Genomic DNA, 20662 nt, shown 5'->3' with positions numbered 1-20662 from the left:
CTTTCTCACAGTCCCTGAGACCCCAAGATGCCTTGGGCTGTGGGAACCTGACTATCTCAGGAAAGATGAGCTGTTCCCCACACTGACGTCCTCATTGCTTCCAGCCCTTGAGGGACCCTTTCTGCAGGTTGCTGGACCTGTGTGGGGTGAGGGCTGAGCAGGACAGGGTCAGACACCCAGGAAACGTGTGTCATTGAGTAAGTTCTTTTCTCCCTCTGAGCCTCCCTGCATGGTGATCACTGGATAGGATGGCAGGTAGAGGGCGTGGGCCTGGACCAAGTGCAGTACATGGCAGTTGCTCATGTTATAGAAGGGGAAACTGAGTCTCACAGAAGAGAAGGATTGCAGTCAGGGTCACAGCCTCCTACTTCCTGCTTAGGTGCCTTTCAGAATCCCCAAGGATCTTCTGCAAGCCCTACCCACACCATTTCCTATTCCCAACTCTGTCTTTGCCCGTCTGGGCAGAACGCTGTTTACTCCCATCTCCTCCCAGCTTCCTGCTGTTTCCACCCAGGATTGGCCCCTCATTTCCAGGGGTGTCATTCCATATGAGGGGCACAACAGACACTGACCTCAAGCCACTTCAGCTCTAGCCTGAGCCCTGTGCCTGGGGCCAGCACCGTGCTTCAGCTGGCCTCTCCCTGCTGTACAGTTTTGGCCACCACAGCCAGCTCCTCCCTCTAGGGGCCTCCCTGGGGCTCTCTCCGGCAGGTTCCCAGCCACCTTTAGCTCAGCCTCCTTGACTCTGCTCTTCTTCCTAGACCAGTGCCTTTCTTGATAGCTCCCGACAGCCAGGAGGACGTCAGGGATGTGGCTGAGCCAGTGGCAGCCTGTGCTATGTATGGGGTGGGGCAGGGAGTAAATCCAGAGACTTCTTCGCAGAGACTCTCAGCCCCCATAGCTCTCGCTGTCTCGGGAGAGACCCAGCTTTCTCTGCATAGGTCACTGAAGCTGAAGGCGCACATCAGAGAGTGCCCGCTGTCACCTCCCTGAGGAGTACTCAAAACTGAGAGGGAGATGGCTGAGGTATTGCCCATCTGTAATCCCACCATTTGGGAAGAAGAAGAAGAAGAAGAAGAAGAAGAAGAAGAAGAAGAAGAAGAAGAAGAAGCAAGGGGATTATGAGTTCAAGTCCAGCCTGAATCACAGAGTGAGACCCTGTCTCAAAATCTAAAGACAAGCCAGCCATATGTGTGTGATAGCAAACACCCTGTTGTAATCCTACCTAGTACTTGGGAAGTGGAGGCAGGAGGATCAGGAGTTCAAGGCCAGTCTTGGGTATATAGCAAGTTTGAGACCAGCCTAGGCTTTTACTTAGAAAACATAGAAACAGGATCTGTGCAAGGAAAGCTCTATCCCCCAGGAGAGTGGCATCGGAATCTGGAGCCCACACGGGCAAAGGAACCCGGCTCTCACCCTCATCTGAGCATCATGGCCTTCCAGGACAGACATGATGTACCCTCTGAAGATGAGGAAGCTGAGCCCCAGAGAGAGTAAGGCAGAGCTTGGCAATTCTTTTCTCAGGCCATATGACCAGACCCTAAGGCCCAAAGGAACAAACTTGGGGACAGAGAGAGGGCAGCTAGGCCTGTGCAGACACAAAGGCCATGCCTGGTTGAGGGTGGGGCAACCTCCCCCTCCAGTTCTCCAGGATCTTTGTAGAAGTTCACCCTTCCTTCTGGTGCAGGCCAGAGGTCTCTGAAGTTCTGGTTACAGCATGCATTAGGGAAATAAAGGATAATGGGTACTAATTACTACTCATTAATGCAATTAATTAAACTGATATATGCAATGCATGGTGTCAGTTATCAGAACAAATCAGTTACTACAGGCAATTAAAGGGGTTGGTTATTTAAATAATGAATGCTGCTGATGAATGGGCCTGATATAGCTCAGTTGTCCCTATTGCTTGTTAATTGATTTCACCGCTAATATTAAGAAGGAAGTGTCTTTTAAGTATATAATGTAAGAAATAATGAATTAATTCATGGAACCTGAGTTTTAAAGACACTTTGATTCCTGGATTTGATCATTACAATGAGAGGAAGTGTATTCTAAAAATCTCCTAGCACACTGACAGCTGCAGACCGAGTAGGAATCATCCTGGCCCCAGGCTATAAGCAGACAGGATGGCCCAGGCAGAGGGAATATCATGTGCAAAGGGCCAGAAGTTGCAGACCCTGGAGTTCTTTGGAAATAGTTCATGGAGGCTGGAAAGAAGGAGAGGTAAAGAGGGAAGGGGTTGAGGATTTAGCTCAGTGGTAGAGCGCTTGCCTAGCAAGCACAAGGCCCTGGGTTCGGTCCTCAGCTCTGGGGAAAAAAAAAAAAAAGATATTTGCTGGGCGGTGGTGGCGCACGCCTTTAATCCCCAGCACTCGGGAGGCAGAGGCAGGCAGATCTCTGTGAGTTCGAGGCCAGCCTGGTCTACAGCGCGAGATCCAGGAAAGGCGCAAAGCTACACAGAGAAACCCTGTCTCGAAAAAACCAAAAAAAAAAAAAAAAAAAAAAGAGGGAGAGGACACGCGTCCAGAGTAGGTATGTAGTTTGGCAGTAGAGTGCTTGCTGGTCATACATGAGGCATTGGGTTCTGGGACTGGGAAGATGGTTCAGTGTGCTAAAGCACTTCCTTCATGAGTGTGAGGACCTAAGTTCAAACCTCTAGAACCCACAAGACAGCCAGATGCAGAAACATGAGACTCTGTAATCTGTGTTCTTAATGGGAGATGGAGACAGGAGAATCCTTGGAAAACCCGCTGGCCAGCTAGCGTGGCGAATGCGGTAGGAAGCCAACAGAGACCCCATCTCAAGGCAGAAGGTGAAGACCGGCACTCCAGGTTATCTTCTGATCTCCACATGAGTACAGTGGTATGCATGGGCCTGCATTCACACACACGAACACACACACACACACACACACACACACACACACACACACACACACACACACACCAGGTGCTTGTTAGTGTCTCCGCGTTGTTCTGAGCTGATGTCTGGAGGGAAAAATATAGGGAACAGAAAGAGCGAAGCCCTGCCGGGTGGTGGTGGTGGTGGCGGCGGCGGCGGCGGCGGTGGCGCACGCCTTTAACCCCAGCACTCAGGAGGCAGAGGCAGGCGGATCTCTGAGTTCGAGGCCATCCTGGTCTACGGAGCAAGTTCTAGGATAGTCAGAACTGTTACAAAGAGGAACCCTGTTTCAAAATTTGGAAAAGAAAAAGGAAGGAAGGAAGGAAGGAAGGAAGGAAGGAAGGAAGAAAGAAAGAAAGAAAGAAAGAAAGAAAAAAGGAAGAAAGAAAAAAGGAAGGAGAGAGAAGGAAAAGAAAGAAAGAGCAAGGCCCCTGAGGAGTTGGTGCTGGCTGGGGACTTGCCAACTGTCCTTGGCTGGAGCAGCCCGTGGAGTGAGTGTGCCTGGCATGGCAGGAAGGAGCCCATCCCCAGGACTTTGTTAGGAACCTTGACTCCCAGGCTGATGGAGCTGGGCCCATGCTGCCAGAGGGTGGGGCAAGGGAAGCTGTGCTCCAACTTTTAACAGGGCCACCAGGAGCTGGTGTGTGTGTGTGTGTGAACTGTCATGTTGGGTACTGGAATGATGGAGTGTTGTGACTGGCAAGGGAGGTTGATGGATCGAAGCCCCTTGGCCTGGGGCTCTGCCTTGGGCAACCTCCCTGGCTGCTGATCCCTAGGGCAGCACCCCATCCTCAAGGCTGTATTCCTGCCCTAGAACCTAAGAGGAAGTGGACAGGAAGCAGGAGGAAGCACCGGGTTAATCCCAGTGTGTCCCTGACAGTTTGTTCCCAGCAGTGGGAGGATTTCCGGGCCTGAATGGCCGGAAACGTTGGGATGGGACACCTCACCCGGGAAGAGTGGACAGGGGAGGGTCTCCCTACTCCACCCCACTGACGACAGTGTCACTGGCCAGGGAGCATCCGAAAGGCCCTGGAAGCCTGTGCCATTGCGGACCGCAGCTTAAAAGACAGTTAGAGGCCGGGGAGGGCTTTCTAGGAGGAAAGTCTAATGGACTTCAGAATGTCAGAACGGGAGCAGCTGTGGGACCCCTGGCCTCAGGAACTGGGGTCATTCTTCTCCTTCCTTCGTTCCTTCCTTCTGTTTTTCTTTCAGCTCATCTTTGTTTTGAATCTTAAGCCCAGTGTTGAGTCTAAGAGAATGATGGACCGTGATGGCCGCTGGCAGGGGCTGCTTACTGTTTGTGTTCTCCATTAAGCTGTGGCCACACTGGGGACTGGGGTTCACTGGTGAATGACAGTCCACACCCTCACGAGGGAGGGTCTTCATTAATTTTCAGTTGAGAAATAAATTTGAAATGGCTGTTGCAGGTGGAGGGTCTGTGAGACTAGAGGAACGGAGGCCGGTGGAGGCAGCGAGTGAGGACAAGGGGCTGTTGTAGGTAGGGTGTCCCGGGAAGGCTTCTCTGAGGAGGTGCCTTTAACTGAGCCCTGAAGAAGGAGGGGGAGGAAAAAGTCCTGTGAAAATCTGGGAAAAGAGAGTTCCAAGCAGTTTCTCCCAAGTAAGCGCAAAGGCCCTGTGGCAGGAACCAGTTGGCAAGGCCAACGCAACTGGTGCCGAATGAGGGGCAGGACGGTTGACGGAGACATTGTAGAGTGTTGGTGAGGTGGGCTGTCGGGCACCACCAGCACACAGAGCCATAGAGGTTGAGGCCTCCGGAGGACCAGTCACGCCCATTTTCTATCATAGTAGCAGCACCCATTCTCGAGGAGTTCTGATTTGGATGATAAGCTGCACTGTTGGGGGGGGGGGGGGAGTATGTGTTTTATTCTTTAGCAGACGCGACTGAGCACACGACTCAGCTGTGGAGTGCTTGCCTGGGTGTGCAAGGCCAGGGCTCTCCCCCCAGCACTGGAAAAGGGAAAGAATCTTAGACAGGTCTGCAGTTGTGCACTTACAATTTCAGCTACTCCAGAGTCTGCGGCAGGGGGATTGCTTGAGTCTAGTCAGGCCAGACTGAGCAGCAGAGTGAGACTTGGTGGGTGAGGGGACTGCTGGAGATTGCGGCACCTGCTTTGGCTGTATGCTTAGTTGCTGTCTGGTATCAGAACTGAAGCTGACAGTATGGGTGAGTGGACACAAACCAGCAAGAAAGCCCATGGAGGAGATGGGGCGGGGTGAGGGTGGGGGCTGGCTGCAGGGAGAGACTTGGTCAGACTCTGCTCTGAAGGGAGGATTTCCTACTGGGCAGGATGTGGCCTGTGGCATGGATCAAGGCTTGTTGAATGGGGGATAGCCTGCTGGTAGGCTAAGGGTAGAAAATGGACCTGAGGGCCAGGTGGTGGTGGCGCACACCTTTAATCCCAGCACTCGGGAGGCAGAGCCAGGCGGATCTCTGTGAGTTCGAGGCCAGCCTGGTCTACAGAGTGAGTTTCAGGAAAGACTCCAAAGCTATACAGAGAAACCCTGTCTCGGTAAAACAAAAAAACAAACAAAACAACAACAACAAAAACAAAACAGAAAGTGGACCTGAGGCTTTGGCTGTCGCAGCAGGAAGGAGGGAGCTGGTACCCGGAGAAGGGAAGAGAGTGGAGGAGCAGCAGCTGCTGGTAGGCGGCAAATTGGAGATGCCTCAGATGTGGGGAGGACTGGAGGGAACAGGAGGGTACTGGTGAGAAATGGGGTTGCATTAGACGATGGTTTAAGTTCTTTAGTCCACGACTGGGCCGAGTGTGGTGATGTGCCTCTAGAATCCCAGGATTCAGGTGGAGGCAGGAGGATCAGAAGTTCAAAGTCAGTTTCACCTGCCCTAGTACATTTGAGTCCAGTCTGGGCTACGTGAGACCCCGTCTCAAAACAAATGCAGCCGGGCGGTGGTGGCGCACGCCTTTAATCCCAGCACTCGGGAGGCAGAGCCAGGCGGATCTCTGTGAGTTCGAGGCCAGCCTGGGCTACCAAGTGAGTCCCAGGAAAGGCGCAAAGCTACACAGAGAAACCCTGTCTTGAAAAAACCAAAAAAAAAAAAAAAACAAATGCAAAACACAAAAGTGTGTGTTTTGCACACACACACACACACACACACACACACGCGGCCCTGGCTGGGGGAACTGACTCACAAAGGGGAAGGGGGAAGGCTGTTTGTTCAGCATCCTGGAAAAACAGCCACCACCGTCCTCTGGCCTCTGTAGGCTTCATCCGTGCTGCCCTGAAGGCAGAGGTGTGTACAGGCTGTAACCAGCAGTGGCTAGCTAATACGGTGGCAACGTGGACCAAAGGGCCAGAGGAGAGGGGCTGAGCCTCAGTCAGGAATAGGGATCGGGTTGGGGAGGCAGGAAGAGGAAGCATCATGAGCTGGGTGAACACTTAGCCTCAGTCCTCCAGACACCTCCATTAGGCAGTGGCTATCTTTGTTCCTGATCTATGGAGAGGAAACCTAGGATCAGAGAGGTGAAGGAACCTCCTCAGGGTTGCACAGCTGGCAGGGGTGGAGCAGCCATACAGTCCATCCTCCTGCCCTAGGGATAACATTCTGGACTCCCAAGGCCAGGGCCAGGCCGCAGGCCGGCAGGCAGGCAGGCACACAGGAGATCTGAGAAGCACTGAGAATATTTACCTCTTTCCCTTCTTCCAGGGCCGCTGGAGAACCGGAGACTGCTGGGGACTATGTGAAGGTAGGAGAGGCAGGCTGGGGGTGGCCCTGGTGTGACAGAGTGCTTGGTGCCTATTAGGAACCAAACTTCCTCCTGGAAGGAGAAGGTCAGAGGGTGGGCAGCCTCCGGGGACAGGGATCATTCTGGACCGCTATTTCCCACGCTTCCCGTCACTCCGCTGGCCCCAAACCCACCAGCTGGACAGTGTCCCAAGGGTGTCCCCATGCAGTGGCCACCACAGTGAGATCCCACCCAGCCTCGGGGCATCTACTGAGTACTGGTGCTGGGAGGGGGCAGCAGGAGGGGTGACTCAGCTCTCCAGCATAGACGGGGCACAATTTGCAGACATCAAGAGCCTAATTTGGTGGCTGTGACTATGGCTCAGTTGATAGAGGGCTTGCCCAGTCTGTAGAAGGCCTTGGGGGTCAATCCCCAGCACCACATACATTGAATGGTCCTGCATGCCTATAATCCCAGCACTCAAGGGGCAGAAGGTTAAATTCAAGGTCATCCTTAGCTACATAATGAGTTTTGAGGCCAGCCTGGGTAGAACAAACAAGCAAAATGCCTAACTTGTTCTAGGCACTGGGAGTGTTTACAGTGTAGTTTGTGTGCGTGTGCGTGTGTGCGTGTGTGCATGAAGTAGACCTCATAGTTGTTCCTGTCCACTGTGGGGCTCGCTGTGACCTGGGGGCTTGCTGATCAGGTTACGCTGGCAGGCCCATGAGCCCCCAGGATCTTTCTGTGTTACTCCCAATGCTGAGGTTACAAACCAGCGCCATCACACCTATTTTTTGTTGTTGTTTTGTTTTTGTTTTTGCTTAAATATGGCTGCTGGAGATTGAACTCATTGTACCCATGCTTGTGTGCCAAACACTTTACAGAGTGAGCCAGCCACACAATATAGGGTGGTGGTGGTGTTTGCTGAGCACAATGGCGCGTGATTGCGTGTCTACAACTTGGGAGGTTGAGGTAGGAGGACTGCAGATATTTCCAGGCCGCGTGGACTATAGCGTAAGACCCAGGAAAACATCGGTTTTGAAGTAACCATAATAATAACAAGGCTAAGAAACATTTTGAAAGCTGATTCTCTGCAAAAGCATGCTGGCCGCTGAGTGCCGGCAGAGGCTGATTTGCTCTTTTGTAAACTTAGAAAATGTTTATTTATTATTTGTCTATTTATTTATTTATTTAGTGTGCACGGCGGAGTCAGAGGAGAAATTGTGGGAGTCAATTCTCTCCTTCCACCACGTGGGCTCTGGGGCTGGGACTCGGGTGGCCAGCCTTGGCAGCAGGGCCTCTACGTTGTTGTTTTTGGGTTTTCCATTTGCAGATTAGGAACGCACGACTTTCTCACACTCACAAGGGATTCTGTAGGGGCAGAGCTGGCACTGTGCCCCAAGCTTGATGCTCAGACTCAAGACCATGTCCTTGGCCCTTCCCCCGTCAGAGGCTCCCTCTGAGCCAGGCCTTGGAAGAGCAGTAGATACTGCAGGAGGAAGGAAACATGCCAGACCTGGGCTCTCAGACAAGGCAGGAGCCAGAGAAGAGTTACTCAGGGTTTGGGCACATTTTATAATCCAGACTTGTGATTTATTATTATTATTATTATTATTATTATTATTATTATTATTATTGTTATTTATTTGGTTTTTCGAAACAGGGTTTTTCTGTCTGTAGCCCTGGCTGTCCTGGAACTTTCTCTGCAGACCAGGCTGGCCTCGAACTCACAGAGATCTGCCTGCCTCAGACTCCCGAGTGCTGGGATTAAAGGCTTGCGCCACCACCGCCCGGCCGGTTTATTTATTTTCAGGCAGTCTTATAATGTAGCTCTGGAATTCACTATATAGAACAAGTTGGTCTCAAACACCAGCTTCTACCTCTCCAGTGCTGGGATTAAAGATATGTGCCAACAGCTTGTGTTTGTGTGTGTGTGTGTGTGTGTGTGTGTGTGTGTGTGTGTGTGTGTGTGCATGACAGAGTCTCATGTAGCCGAGGGTAGCCTCAATCTTACTATGTAGCCAAAGATGACCTGGGACTTCTTACCCTCCACCCTCAACTTCCAGAGTACTAGCATTTCAGCCATTCACCACCATGCTTGGTTTATGTGGTGCTGAGCATCAAACCCAAAGCTTCCTGCAGGCAAGGTCAGCACCTGCTCACAAAGCTATATCTCCCCAGTCTAGATTTTGGTCTCAAGTTTGGCAGTGACTTGCTTCTCTGTGACTTAGCATTTGCTCATGTGAAACAGGGGACTTTGGGGGGCTCAATGAGACTGTACCCACAAGGGAATGCTTGAGTCTGGACCAGGGCAGGCTGGCCTGGCCCCAAATTTCAGGGACATCAAGTCACTGAGCTGCTGTAACACAGGGGAGGGGTTTGTGGGGGAGCAGAGCCAGAGTGGGACTTGAATGTCACAGATCAGCTACGTCTGGCAAGGCAGTGAGAACTTTATGAAGTTTGGGGACTCTTTTGTCTCTTTCTGGAATTACAATGTAGATCTCAGGGTTGAGGGTGGAGCTGGGGTACAACCTACCTTGCTTGAGACCCTGGGTTCCATTGCCATTACAAAGAGGAAAAGACTTTAAAAACCTGCTCGCTGGGACTGCTGGGCAGTACTCAAAGCAAGCTTAGCTTTGTTTTTAAAGTCTCTGCTGGTGAGGGTTGGAATCAGTAGTTTCCAAACTCCATTTCTGTCCTGAAGTGTTCAACACTGAAGAGTATCTAAAACTCCACAATCCCCAAACAATGACAGGAATCCTGGACTCTCAGGATTTCAAAATACCAAGCCCAGGGGGCTGGACAGATGGCTCAGCAGTTAGGAGCACTGCCTGTTCTTCCAGAGGTCCTGAGTTCAATTCCCAGTAACCACATGGAGGCTCACAACCATCTATAGTGGGATGTGATGTCCTCTTCTGACATAATGGTGTACATACAGATACATAATAAATAAATCTTTCAAAAAAAAATACCAAGCCTATAAAGTTTCAAGCTCCATGCGGAGCTCCAGGTATATCTATAGGAAATAGTTATCTGGGGCCCAGAGAGGTGGACTCACCTGCTTAAGGTCACAGACAGGTTTGGATGCCATATCTAGTTTTTTTGGGTTATTATTATTATTATTAGAATAGGTCTCATGTAGCCCAGACTGGTCTTGAGTTTAACATGTAGCCAAAGATGATCTTGAACTTGTGATATCCCTGCTTCCACCCTCTGAGTGTTGAGATACAGGTGTGTGCCACCCCACCCAGTTGGTGTAGTGCTGGCGATTGCATGCTGGGCAGGCAAGTGTTCTACCAGCTGAAACACATCCACAGCCTTCGAGTCCAGATTTTGACCGTGTGATTCCTTATGTGCTGTCATTGGACGCAGCGCTCTAGGCGAGCTCTTACCCCAAACCCAGGCTTTGTGATACCTAGCTAAGAAATAGGACGTCTTTACCGGATAATTATCTTCACCAGGCAACTTTTTTGATCGATCCTGGTGACACTCAAAGTTCTGCACAGGTCTCCACCTTGTATTCCAGACACCTCCACACAAGCCAGTCCGGGTTCAAAGAGAAGGGCCCCAGGGTGGGAAGCCTGGGAGTTAGAGAGGCAGGTGGGTGAGCTGCGCTTGGCACTCAGCCTCCGGACTGTAGCTGCCAGAGTCAGCTGGTCTAACCCTGCTATATTCTCAACCAGAGATGAGAAACCCGAAGCCACAAAGGATTGGCTTAAACATGGGGATTTTTGTAGCTTTAGATCGAATTGAATTCAGAGTCCCTGCTGGCTCTGGGTCTGCAAGACCCGGAGGGGTACGAGAGTGGCGAAAAGCAGGAACCTCATCGCCCGCCTCGGGGTCCCCACTCCACCCTGCTGCCCTGGGTAGCATCCCTCTTGGCAGGTCCTGGGGAACCCGCATAGGGGAATGGGGTGGTGATGGAGGGAGGAACAATGGTGCCCTCCCCTCCCTCGCTCCCCTCCCTACCCAGCTGGCTGGAGGGTGGGGTCTCCCCGCCCCGCCTCCCCGCTCCTCCCCCGACCAGGCGATGAGGTAATCGCGCCGCTGAGAGGCACGCGCAGCCGGTGCCCAGCCCGGTCGGTCCCCGCGCCCCTGCCCCTTCGGCCTCCACCCCCGGCACGCTCGGGGGACCTGGGTCTCCCGGCCGCACCATGACGGAGCGCTGCAGCCTGTGGAGTGCGCTGTCCGCGGCAGCCTGCTGCTTCTACCGGGGCTCACTGGTGCAGGTGCAGGTGAGGGGGCGGCGCGGGGACCCGGGTCACTGCGCCTGGCCGCTGTGATGGGGACTGCAGTCCGAGAGCATCCCTGCAGGGTTGTGCGGGTCCGGCCATGGGCGAAGGGAGGGGGCGGGGTCGCTCCAAGCTCACCTCTTGGTACCCAGGGCGCTCCGCGGGGCGCGGGTCCAGGGGGTCATTCCTTCGACTCTGGACTGCAGGAGACGTGGGAGCGAGTTGGAGCTGGGACTCGGGCTGGGAGGTGGGCTTCCTCCAGTACGCTATGGGGTCCCTGCTGCTGACCCCGGGCCACCTGAGTCCCCATTGTACCAGGGACGCAGAGCTGGTGTCTAGAAGCTGAGTTAGGGGCAGTATGCTACAGGGCACGCGGCGGAGACCACGGTGTCACCACCCTCCTGCCATCTGGGTGGGTTCAGGGTGTTGGGGGTGCAGGTCTCCCAGCCCAGCTGGCCCAGCAGTTCAGGGGCTCGCAGCGGCGGTGCGAGGGTTAAACGGAAGGGGGTGGAGGGGAGGACCTGGACCCCGCCTCTCTGCGGAGCATCCTCTGGGGTAGCTGTGCCAGGGCTTGGGATACCTAAGGGAGCTGGGGAGTAGTGCTGGGCACTGGCTGGTGGGAAGAGGCTGAGACCCTGACAGAGGTTCTCTACACTCCTGCCTCTCGGGCTTCCTGGGAGACGCGGGGCGCCTCACCTCTGAACTCCCCCAACCTCACACACACACTTGCTCCGAGCCCGCCTGAATGACGGCCCCGCCGGCAGCGGAGCGCAGCATCCCCGCACGGGCCAATCAGGCGTGCGCAGGCCGGGAGGCGGTGAGATCATCTCTGGCCAATCGCAGTGCTCCGAGCTCAGGGATGCTGCATTTGCACCTACCCCCCCCCCCCCCCCCACTCCAAACTCTTGGCAGCTGAGGACCCTGAGGCCCAGGGTGAGGAGGAGGTCACAGGGGTCCTAGGGCTTCCTACCCCCAGGTATATGGGAGGTTGGTCCCTTCAACCTCAACTCTGACTTTTGATTAGGGCTGAAAATGAGGTGCCAGTCTCCAGAACCCTTTTACAGATGAAGCCACTCAGGCCCAGCCAGGGGAAGTGACTTGCCCAAGGTCACACAGTGTTGTGTCCACGTTCTTTGAGACAGTCTGCCCCTACTTTGCCCCAGAATTGGGAGGGGAGTTCCAGTGTGTGCTCTGTTAAGAGCAGAGAGTGGTGTGTGTGTGTGTGTGTGTGTGTGTGTGTGTGTGTGTGTGTGTGTGTGTAAGGCTGGGTACAGGATCCATTTCCCTGTGCCTCTCACCTTTCTTTCCCAGAATCCTGTGAGGTTCGAAGGGGTGGGGTGGGAGGAGGCCTGGGCTGTTGTGAGCGCTTCAGAATAAAAGGGAGGAGGCTAATGACCCTAAGGAATAAGAGGACCTCTTGGAGAAGTGTGGGAGTCTGAGAAGGCCCAAATCTCCGCGTTGCCCAGCCCTCTCTGCCCTGGTAGGGCATTGATTTCTACTGTGCTGAGGGCAGAGGCCTTGCAGCAAGTCCAGCCCCAGTCCCTGCCTTTCCCCTGTGCGACCAGATGACTCCCTCTGTCTCCAGAACTCGGAAGGCATCTCAGAGCCTACACCTGCCACAGACCCACTGCCACATGCTCCTGTTTCTGCTCTAGCTGCCTTTCAAAGAGCGAGCCATCCTCCTCTCGGGATTTCTGCTGGCATCCATCCTGTCTGGCCCTCGGCCTTCTGCCCTTACACTCAGCCATCGGCCACCTAACATCCCTTTCTTGTTGCTGTGTCAGTCCTCCGCCACTGACTGAGGCGCTCAGGCACTCTCTACAGGCAGGGGAGTGAGCCTGACGCCACACTGCACTGTCCTGAGGCTTCTGGGTGGCTTCTCAGCTCCCCAGGCAGTGCCACAGATCTGTCCAACTTGCCCCACCATCAGAGACCCAAATCTGCCCACAGCGCCCCCCCACCCCCCCACCCCGCCTCAGCCCTTCCCTGCACATCTGACTTCTACCAGACTCTGGACACTGCATCTCTGAAGATGTAGACACCTGGAATTGAGTGTGGGGGTCTGCATGGCTCCTCTAGGGCAGTGGACTATCCTGGTCACCTTGGGCTCCAGCCCCAGCATAGTACCCAAGTTGAGACTGGTCCATGTTGAATGAAGTAGGAGAGTCTAGCTGTTACTGGAGCTGGAATCATGGTTGTTGGGAAACAGTGGAGATAAGGATGAAGTCTGTGTGGAGTGTGGGTCTTAGGTCTGGAAATGTCTGAGGAGTGGCTTGCCACACACTAGAAGTAGCCAGGAGAGACTCCATATCCTGGCCTTACCTGTCCGTACACTTCTGACTAGTTCTAGAATGCGTGTTCTGGAGCAGCCATCTTTAGGGACTGGTAAAGCCGTACAGTGACAAGAGTAGCCGTGAGGTGAGGCAGATCCTGGAGTCCCCCTCATTTTACTGAGGAAAGAGTTAAGGCCTAGACTGCTCAGGGTGAGCTTGCCTCTACCATGGGGTGTGCCTGGCCATGGGACTCTCCTGGCGATAACATCCCTGGGGTTGGGTAACCTCTAAAACCAGGGCTGCCCACCATAGGTAGCTGGGAAGGTGGAGCCCTGGGCTCTACTTCAGTGAGTGACCTTAGACGCCCCACAGGGCGACACTTTCCAATCTGGCAGGATCACTTGAGATTGCAAGGGGAGGGTCCTGGAGGACTGTAATGGGCAGTGAGGATGTCTGTGAGGGTCCCTGCCCATGTCATGGCTGCCGTCAGCCCTTCTACCCCACCACGCACATTCCCGGATGTAGCCTCATCTGTTCAGCCAGTTGGTCCAGACACTTGCTGCCTCTCAGACTGACTTGTAGGCGGCCTCTCTTCAAGATGGCCCTGCTGTCTCTAGAGGGGTTTTGTACCGGTCTCCTTCGGAAAGTCCCTTGTCTAGTCCCTCACTTCTCACAGACTCAATTCCCTGGCCAGGAGAGAGGGAGGGCTCTTTGGCGCTGTCCAGCACCCTGGTGCTGATGGCAGCCACCTCCTCCGGCCCCCTTGGCTCACCTCTTAGCTCGGGGACTTACGGGAGAACAGGGCCTGACTTGTGTGTCGCTGCATCCAGCCCTTGCATAGGTGCTTCTGGTAGAATAAATTGAGATTTTACTCTAGCTGGGATAGGGACCCATGGGTGAGGAGCCACGCAAGTGTTTTAGTGTTCTCATCAATCCCAGGATGATTAAAGATGACCTGGGGCAGGATGAGCTGGGAGGGAAAAGAGATGCCAAACTCACTATCCCCATGCAGTTCTCCAAGGAGAAGTACATTCTCGACTCCTCACCAGAGAAACTGCACAAGGAGCTGGAAGAAGAGCTGAAACTCAACAGCACAGACCTCCGCAGCCATGCCTGGTACCACGGACGCATCCCTCGTGAGGTGAGCAGGCCCCAGGCAGGCATCTCAGCCCTGGACCCTTCCACCCACACCTTTGCCAACCTCAGCCCGGGCTCCAGTCACCAGAGAGGCTCTGGCATGTTCATTGGTGAGGATGAGGCTTAGCTTTACCATTTACTGTGTGACCTTGAGAGAGTCCTGTCAGCCCGCGAGGCCCTGGCATCCTCATCTGTACAATGGAGAGCATATCCCCTTCAAAGGCATTTGTGCACTACATAGTGAGACTCTATCTCAAAAGGGAGGGACTATTGTGAAGGCGAAGTGAATGAATGCAGGTAAGGTAAGATGTCCAGCACCAGTGAATGTGAGCACAAGGAGTGTTGTTCTTACTGCGTTTGGTTATTCCTGGCTTATAGGTCAGCCTCATGTGAGTTTGGTTAGAGAACAACCTTTTGGTTTTTCGAGACAGGTTTCTCTGTGTAGCCCTGGCTGTCCTGGAACTCACTTTGTAGACGAGACTGGCCTTGAACTCAAGAGAGTCACCTGCCTCTGCCTGAGTACTGGTAATCCAGGCATGCGCCACCACTGCTTGGCTGAGAACATCCATTTTGGGGCCACTCAGTTTTGGCCATGTTGAATATCTAGGCTTAGGGGACTTTGTAAATCACAGACCTGGACTGATGGGTCACCTGGTCCTGTGCCCTAGCACAGGGGATCAAATTTGTGGAGATGGATAAATAAGGTGGCAGCTTTGTTGGAGGCTGGTGGCTCTGAATGTGTGCAGAGCATCAAGTCTTTCACAGAAGTGTAAGGACAGAGTGCTGTGCAGAAATGCAGGTGGTCACCAGGAAGGGTCCTGAGTGGAGCCCTTGGGAGACATGCAGGTTCATCAGCTGTATTCTAGGCAGAGAGGGCATCTCAAAGGAGCAGACACACCCAGAGCTGGGGTGTGTCCTGGGGTCTGGAGTGGGTAGAGGAGAGAGTGTCTGGAACTGACTTTGCTTGGCAAGAACCCCAAGAGTGGCTAGGTCTGAGACCTAGGTCTCTAATCACAGTGATTCCAACATTTCCAGTCCTTGTGCCCTGTGTGCATTCCAAGTGCCACCTCCTGTCTTCCCTGAGCCTCTGTGTCCCTGACCCATGGCCTCCACTGAGGTGCCACCTCGGAATCTGGTTCTAAGATGTCTGGTGTCTCCTAACTGCTCTGGATGCTGTCTTGGTGTCCCCAGTTCACCGTCACCATGTCTCCTGACCTGGTTCTGGTATTCTGGTAAACTTAGTCCCTCCGTACCTTCTGTAGGTCTCTGAGACCCTGGTACAGCGCAACGGTGACTTCCTCATCCGGGACTCACTCACCAGCCTCGGGGACTATGTGCTCACGTGTCGCTGGCACAACCAGGCCTTGCACTTCAAGATTAACAAGGTGGTGGTGAAGGCGGGTGAGAGTTACACCCACATCCAGTACCTGTTTGAGCAGGAGAGCTTTGACCACGTGCCTGCCCTCGTGCGCTACCACGTGGGCAGCCGTAAGGCCGTGTCCGAACAGAGTGGGGCCATCATCTACTGCCCTGTCAACCGCACCTTCCCACTTCGCTACCTCGAGGCCAGCTATGGCTTGAGCCAGGCCAGCAGCAAGGCCGCCAGCCCGGTCAGCCCCTCAGGCTCCAAGGGCAGCCACATGAAGAGACGAAGCATTACCATGATGGATGGGCTCACCTCTGACAAGGTTACCCGCAGCGATGGCTGCCCCAACAGGTCAGTCAGGTCCCCACTCTCCTGGTTTGTTAAATGGGGTATCGATAGTGAGAAAGAAGGGAGAGGCCCGGCTTCTCTGAGCTATGTGGGGTTCTGTGCAGGGGAGGGGAGGCTGGAACACAGGTCTGTACTCGCTGAGGGCACCAGTGAGAGGCTGTCTATGCAGACAGCGGGGTCTATGGTCTGATTTACAGAGACCGTGAGGGTAAGCTGGGTTCCGGCCTGCGTGTCTCTTCCTGTCATCCCTCTGGGGACAGGAGAGACAGAGGAGCTGAGAAGCCTCCGCTTAGCCAGGTGTCCCCGAGCTGTGTCTCCATGTCGCTGAGCCTAGGAGAGAATTTTGGGTAGGGATAGAGAGGGAAAGCAGGGTAGCGGGGGACGGGGGGGGGGGGTGAGGTAACTACAGAGTAAGCAAGTGGAAGCAGGACTGTGGGTCAGGCCTGCGGGAGCCGGCCCACTGGGGTTGTCTTGGGGAGCTGGGACCTGCTATGGGTGAGCTGTGGTCAAGGCCAGCTGGGGCCAGGGCTGGGAGTCATCTCTTTTACCTTAGCTCTTCCTTCTCCAGCTTTTGCATTTGTCCACTGAGAGACTGAACCTGACAATCACTTTTTCTGCTTCTGAAGTTCAGGGGGTGGGGAGTAGGGGCCGACGGTGGGTCACGTCCCCTGATTTCTGACCGCTGGGCTCATGGAATCCCTTTCTACAGCACCTCACTACCCCATCCTCGGGACTCCATCAGAAACTGTGCCCTCAGCATGGATCAGATCCCAGATCTACACTCACCCCTGTCTCCTATCTCCGAGAGCCCCAGCTCCCCTGCCTACAGCACCGGTAAGCTGCAGAGGGGGTGGGCTGAAGCCCTGTTGTCTTTGGTGGGCAATGTCTGTTACCTGTGTTTCTGCCTCTGTGCTGGGAGCAGTGCCCTCAGGAATGTGCTAGAAAAGCCTGTGGCAGAATTGCTGGTGTTGATACGTAAGCAACTGTTCATGCGGCAACGGTTGATAGTGTTCCCGTGGGTGCCAGGCAATGGGCACAAAGTGGGTTCTCAGTGGAGGTGCAGCCTGGGGCCAGGGCACTCATGCCACAGTGCTTGGCCCCAGCAGGCAAAGTTCCCACTGCAGCTGCCCTAGCAAGGACCTGGTAACAAGTGCATCCCTAGGTCCTAGTGTTAGCTTAGATCAGGCTAACCCAGGCTAATGTGCTCTGCTGCTGTTTGTTGTTTGAGACAGGGTTTCTCTGTGTAGCCCTGGCTGTCCTGGAACTCTGTAGACCAGGCTGACCTCAAACTCACAGAGCTCCACCTGCTTCTGCCTCCCAAGTGCTGGGATTAAAGGTGTCTAACAAACCTAAACTTAACCACTCAGCAAACATTTTACACTTCAGAGTAGTTTAGGATATATAACATAATTGAAATCATGGTATACTGTGCTTACAAATTCAAAGAAAAGTAAAAATATACCCCCAGTTTATTTCTGAAAACATAGCAAAACAAAACTCAAACTGTCCAACAAAATGTCCTCCCCCCAAAGTGATCAAAGAGTTGTGACAGGGGCTGTCTCCTGGGAGCCTGGGCCTGGCGGAAGCGCTCTGTGCTTCTAGAACGTTACCGTGAGCCCCGGAGGCTCCCTTTAACTTCAGGCCACTGGCTTTGTCGTTGTATGCACTTGCTTTCAAAACAGCACCTCCAGGTGAGAACAGTTATATTTTTACTTATATGTTTCTAGACAGAGACACTGTATAGCCCTGGCTGGCCTGGGGCTCACTATGCAGACCAGGCTGACCTCAACTCATAGAACTGTGACTGCTTCTGCCTCATGAGTGCTGGAATTAAAGGTGTGCGCAACCACACCTTATGTTTATTTTTTAACTAGAAGTATGGAACAGGACAAATTCTTTCTTTTTTGGAGTGGAGGAGGGAGGTGTTTCAAGACAGGGTTTCTCTGTGTAATAATCCTGGATGTTCTGGAACTTGCTTTGTAGACCAGCCTGGCCTCCACTCACAGAGATCTGCCCACCTCTGCTTCAAGAGTGCTAGGAGCAAAGGTGTGTGCCACCTCTTCCCGGCTTGATGGGACAATTTCTAAGCTTCAATCCTAGCCCTATCCCTTGCAAACTTGAGTGACCTCAAGCGTCTCTTACATTCTCTGAGCTTTTTCTCAGCTGTAGACTGGGGACCATAAAAGTCCTTACTGCCATAGAATGGGACATTTTGTTTGGTTTTTGAGAAAAAGTCTCACTATAAAGGTTCTTGGCTGGCCTGAAACTTGCTAAGTAGACCAGGCTGGCCTTGAATTTACAGACTTGGTTGTCTCTGCCTTGTGAGGGCCAGGATTGCAGGTGCGAGCCACCACACCTGGGTTATTGTTTTGTTTTCAAATTCCTTTATATCTATGTCCTTGTTTGTGTGTGTGGTGTGGGGGGACACAAATGGACCACAGCGCGTGTGTAGAGGTCAAATGACAACTTCTCAGAGTGCTGTCTCTCTTTCCACTGTGCGGGTCCCAGGGATCTAACTGGTTCTTAGACCAGGTGACAAATGCCTTTGCTCACTGAGCCATCTAGACACCCCCCCCTTTGAGACAGGGGCTCTCTGAGCACCTCAAGCTGGTTTGGAACTCATTAGCTCTGGCTGGTGTCCAACTCAAGGCTGTCCTTCCAGCTCTGCCTCCCCAGGGCTGTGGTTATAGACGTGTGCCACCATGCCTGGCATTCACCTCTTTTTGTTGGTGGCTTTACTGTTGACAATGAGTCTCCAGCACTTTACCAGCTCTGGACACACACCCCACATCCAGTAAGTCATTATTGCTAACGTGTTGGGTGATAGTTCCACAGGCATAATAGACTTCAGCAGGCTTAGCTTCCCTGCACCACCTTTGTGGCTTTCTGATGTTGCAGCCTCTTCCAGACGGGGGCATGCAAGCCCCATTGGCTCAGGGAACTGCTGAGTATCACAGGTCTGCCCCTACATGCTGGGAGGTGGGGACACCACCTTCTTACACAGGATGGAGACTGTTCTTTGGGGAAATAGAGAAGGTGGAGCTCCATTTTTAAGGGCAGCTGAGATAACTAGCCTTCTTCCTTCTCTCTGCAGTAACCCGTGTCCATGCTGCCCCCGCCACCCCCTCTACCCCAGCACAGTCTGCCTCACCAGTTGCCCGCCGCTCCAGTGAACCTCAGCTATCTCACGGAAATGCTCCAAAGCCTCCTGGGGAGTCAGACAGGGGCCCCCATGCAAGCCCTTCTCACACCCTCTGCAAAGCCTCGCCATCACCGTCCCTCAACAGCTACAGTGACCCGGACTCTGGTCATTACTGTCAACTCCAGCCTCCTGTCCGTGGCAGCCGAGAATGGGCAGCAGGAGAGGCCCCCCGGAAGACCAGAAGCTCTGGAGAGAGGCAAAAGGAACTGTTGGAAAATGGGGTCTCTGATGGGGAATGGGGCAAGACCTTCACGGTCCCTGTAGTGGAAGCCACCTCTTCTTTCAACCTGGCTACCTTCCAGTCACAGCTGATCCCCAAGGAGAACCGGCCTCTGGAGGTGGGGCTTCTGCGCAAGGTCAAGGAGCTGCTGTCAGAGGCCGATGCCAGGACACTGGCCCGGCATGTCACCAAGGTTGACTGCCTGGTAGGTGTTAGGAATGCACTTGGGAGGGAACAGCACCTTTCTCTTCTGACTTTGGGGTCAGGAGTCAGGATGGTGAGAGACTGATTCTCAAATACCCCAAGGACAGTGAAGCCAGTGGCCCGGCTTCTGACGTCTTGGTTCTGGGACTCTGGGTTTATCTATCACCTGGCATGTGGGCCTCCATTTTTTTCTTTTAGATTGTTTTGTTAGAATCTCACAGTGTAGCTGTGGCTGGACTGGAGCTCACTCTGTAGGCCAGGCTGGCCTTGAACTCACAGAAATCCACCTGCCTCTGCCTCCCAGCGCTGAAATTAAACGCATGCGCCACCAGCCCTGCCCATTTTCTTCTTTTAAAAAGCCAAAACCAAGGTATTCCTACAGCCTCTAGATGTTGGCTTGGAATGCGGACTGACATTTTGGGGGAACGTAGAGAATGTCCTGGCTCCCGCCTGAAGAAAGTCAGTGGCTGCTTTAGGGAAGAGAGAAACCTGGACCCGCCCCCACACCCCCTAGTGGACAACAAAGCAAACTGTCAAGGTCCCGCGGTGTGAGGTTTTGACCCTGCTATGAGCCCCGTTCTTTCTGTACCTCAGTTTCTCACTCTGTAGTTTGGGGTGTATGCTGGCCTGAGAAATCAGGAAGTGAAAACAGAACAGAAGTGGGCAAGAAGAGGGAGAAACTGGATTGCAGGCCCAAGTGTATGAACTTGGGCAATTCCCTCCCTGGGCCTTGGGTTGGCAATCAAGGATAATGGCATCCTGGCTCTTAATCTTTTTAAAAATTTTATTTATTTATATTTTATGTATGAGTGCTTTGCATATATGCCTGACGCCAGAAGAGGGCATCAGATGGTTGTGAGCCACCATGTGGGTGCTAGGAATTGAACTTAGGTCCTCTGGAAAAGCAGCCAGTGCTCTTAACCACTGAGCCATCTCTCCAGCCCCCTGGCTCTTAATCTTAAGTGAGTATTTAACATGGTATATACCTCTGGGCATTTTCCCATTCCCCATTTTACAGATGGGGAAACTGAGGCTCACTCGGCAAGGGGGAAATCACTTGCTCCATGTT

The 20662-nt window shown here is 53.4% G+C and overlaps 1 protein-coding gene across 3 annotated transcripts in view; it reads left to right on the top strand.

Moving 5' to 3' along the window:
• Sh2d3c (SH2 domain containing 3C) overlaps window positions 1-20662 on the top strand; it is a 35209-nt gene that overhangs the window by 10124 nt on the left and 4423 nt on the right. For 2 of the 3 annotated variants that reach the window (XM_052724257.1, XM_052724258.1), the window contains 5 exons: window positions 6593-6632; window positions 14129-14257; window positions 15516-15970; window positions 16677-16801; window positions 19062-19594. In XM_052724257.1, coding sequence (XP_052580217.1) covers window positions 6593-6632; window positions 14129-14257; window positions 15516-15970; window positions 16677-16801; window positions 19062-19594 — 1282 coding nt within the window. Of the gene's footprint in view, window positions 1-6592; window positions 6633-10632; window positions 10847-14128; window positions 14258-15515; window positions 15971-16676; window positions 16802-19061; window positions 19595-20662 lie in introns of those variants that run through there. The other variant, XM_052724259.1, reaches the window with a different exon arrangement.

This window comes from Peromyscus californicus, unplaced genomic scaffold (assembly GCF_007827085.1).
Source record: "Peromyscus californicus insignis strain IS unplaced genomic scaffold, ASM782708v3 Scaffold_7__1_contigs__length_154581171, whole genome shotgun sequence".
NCBI classification, from domain to species: domain Eukaryota; kingdom Metazoa; phylum Chordata; class Mammalia; order Rodentia; family Cricetidae; genus Peromyscus; species Peromyscus californicus.
Note: the sequence above shows the minus strand (reverse complement) of the source record. Positions and strands in the feature narration are given on the sequence as shown.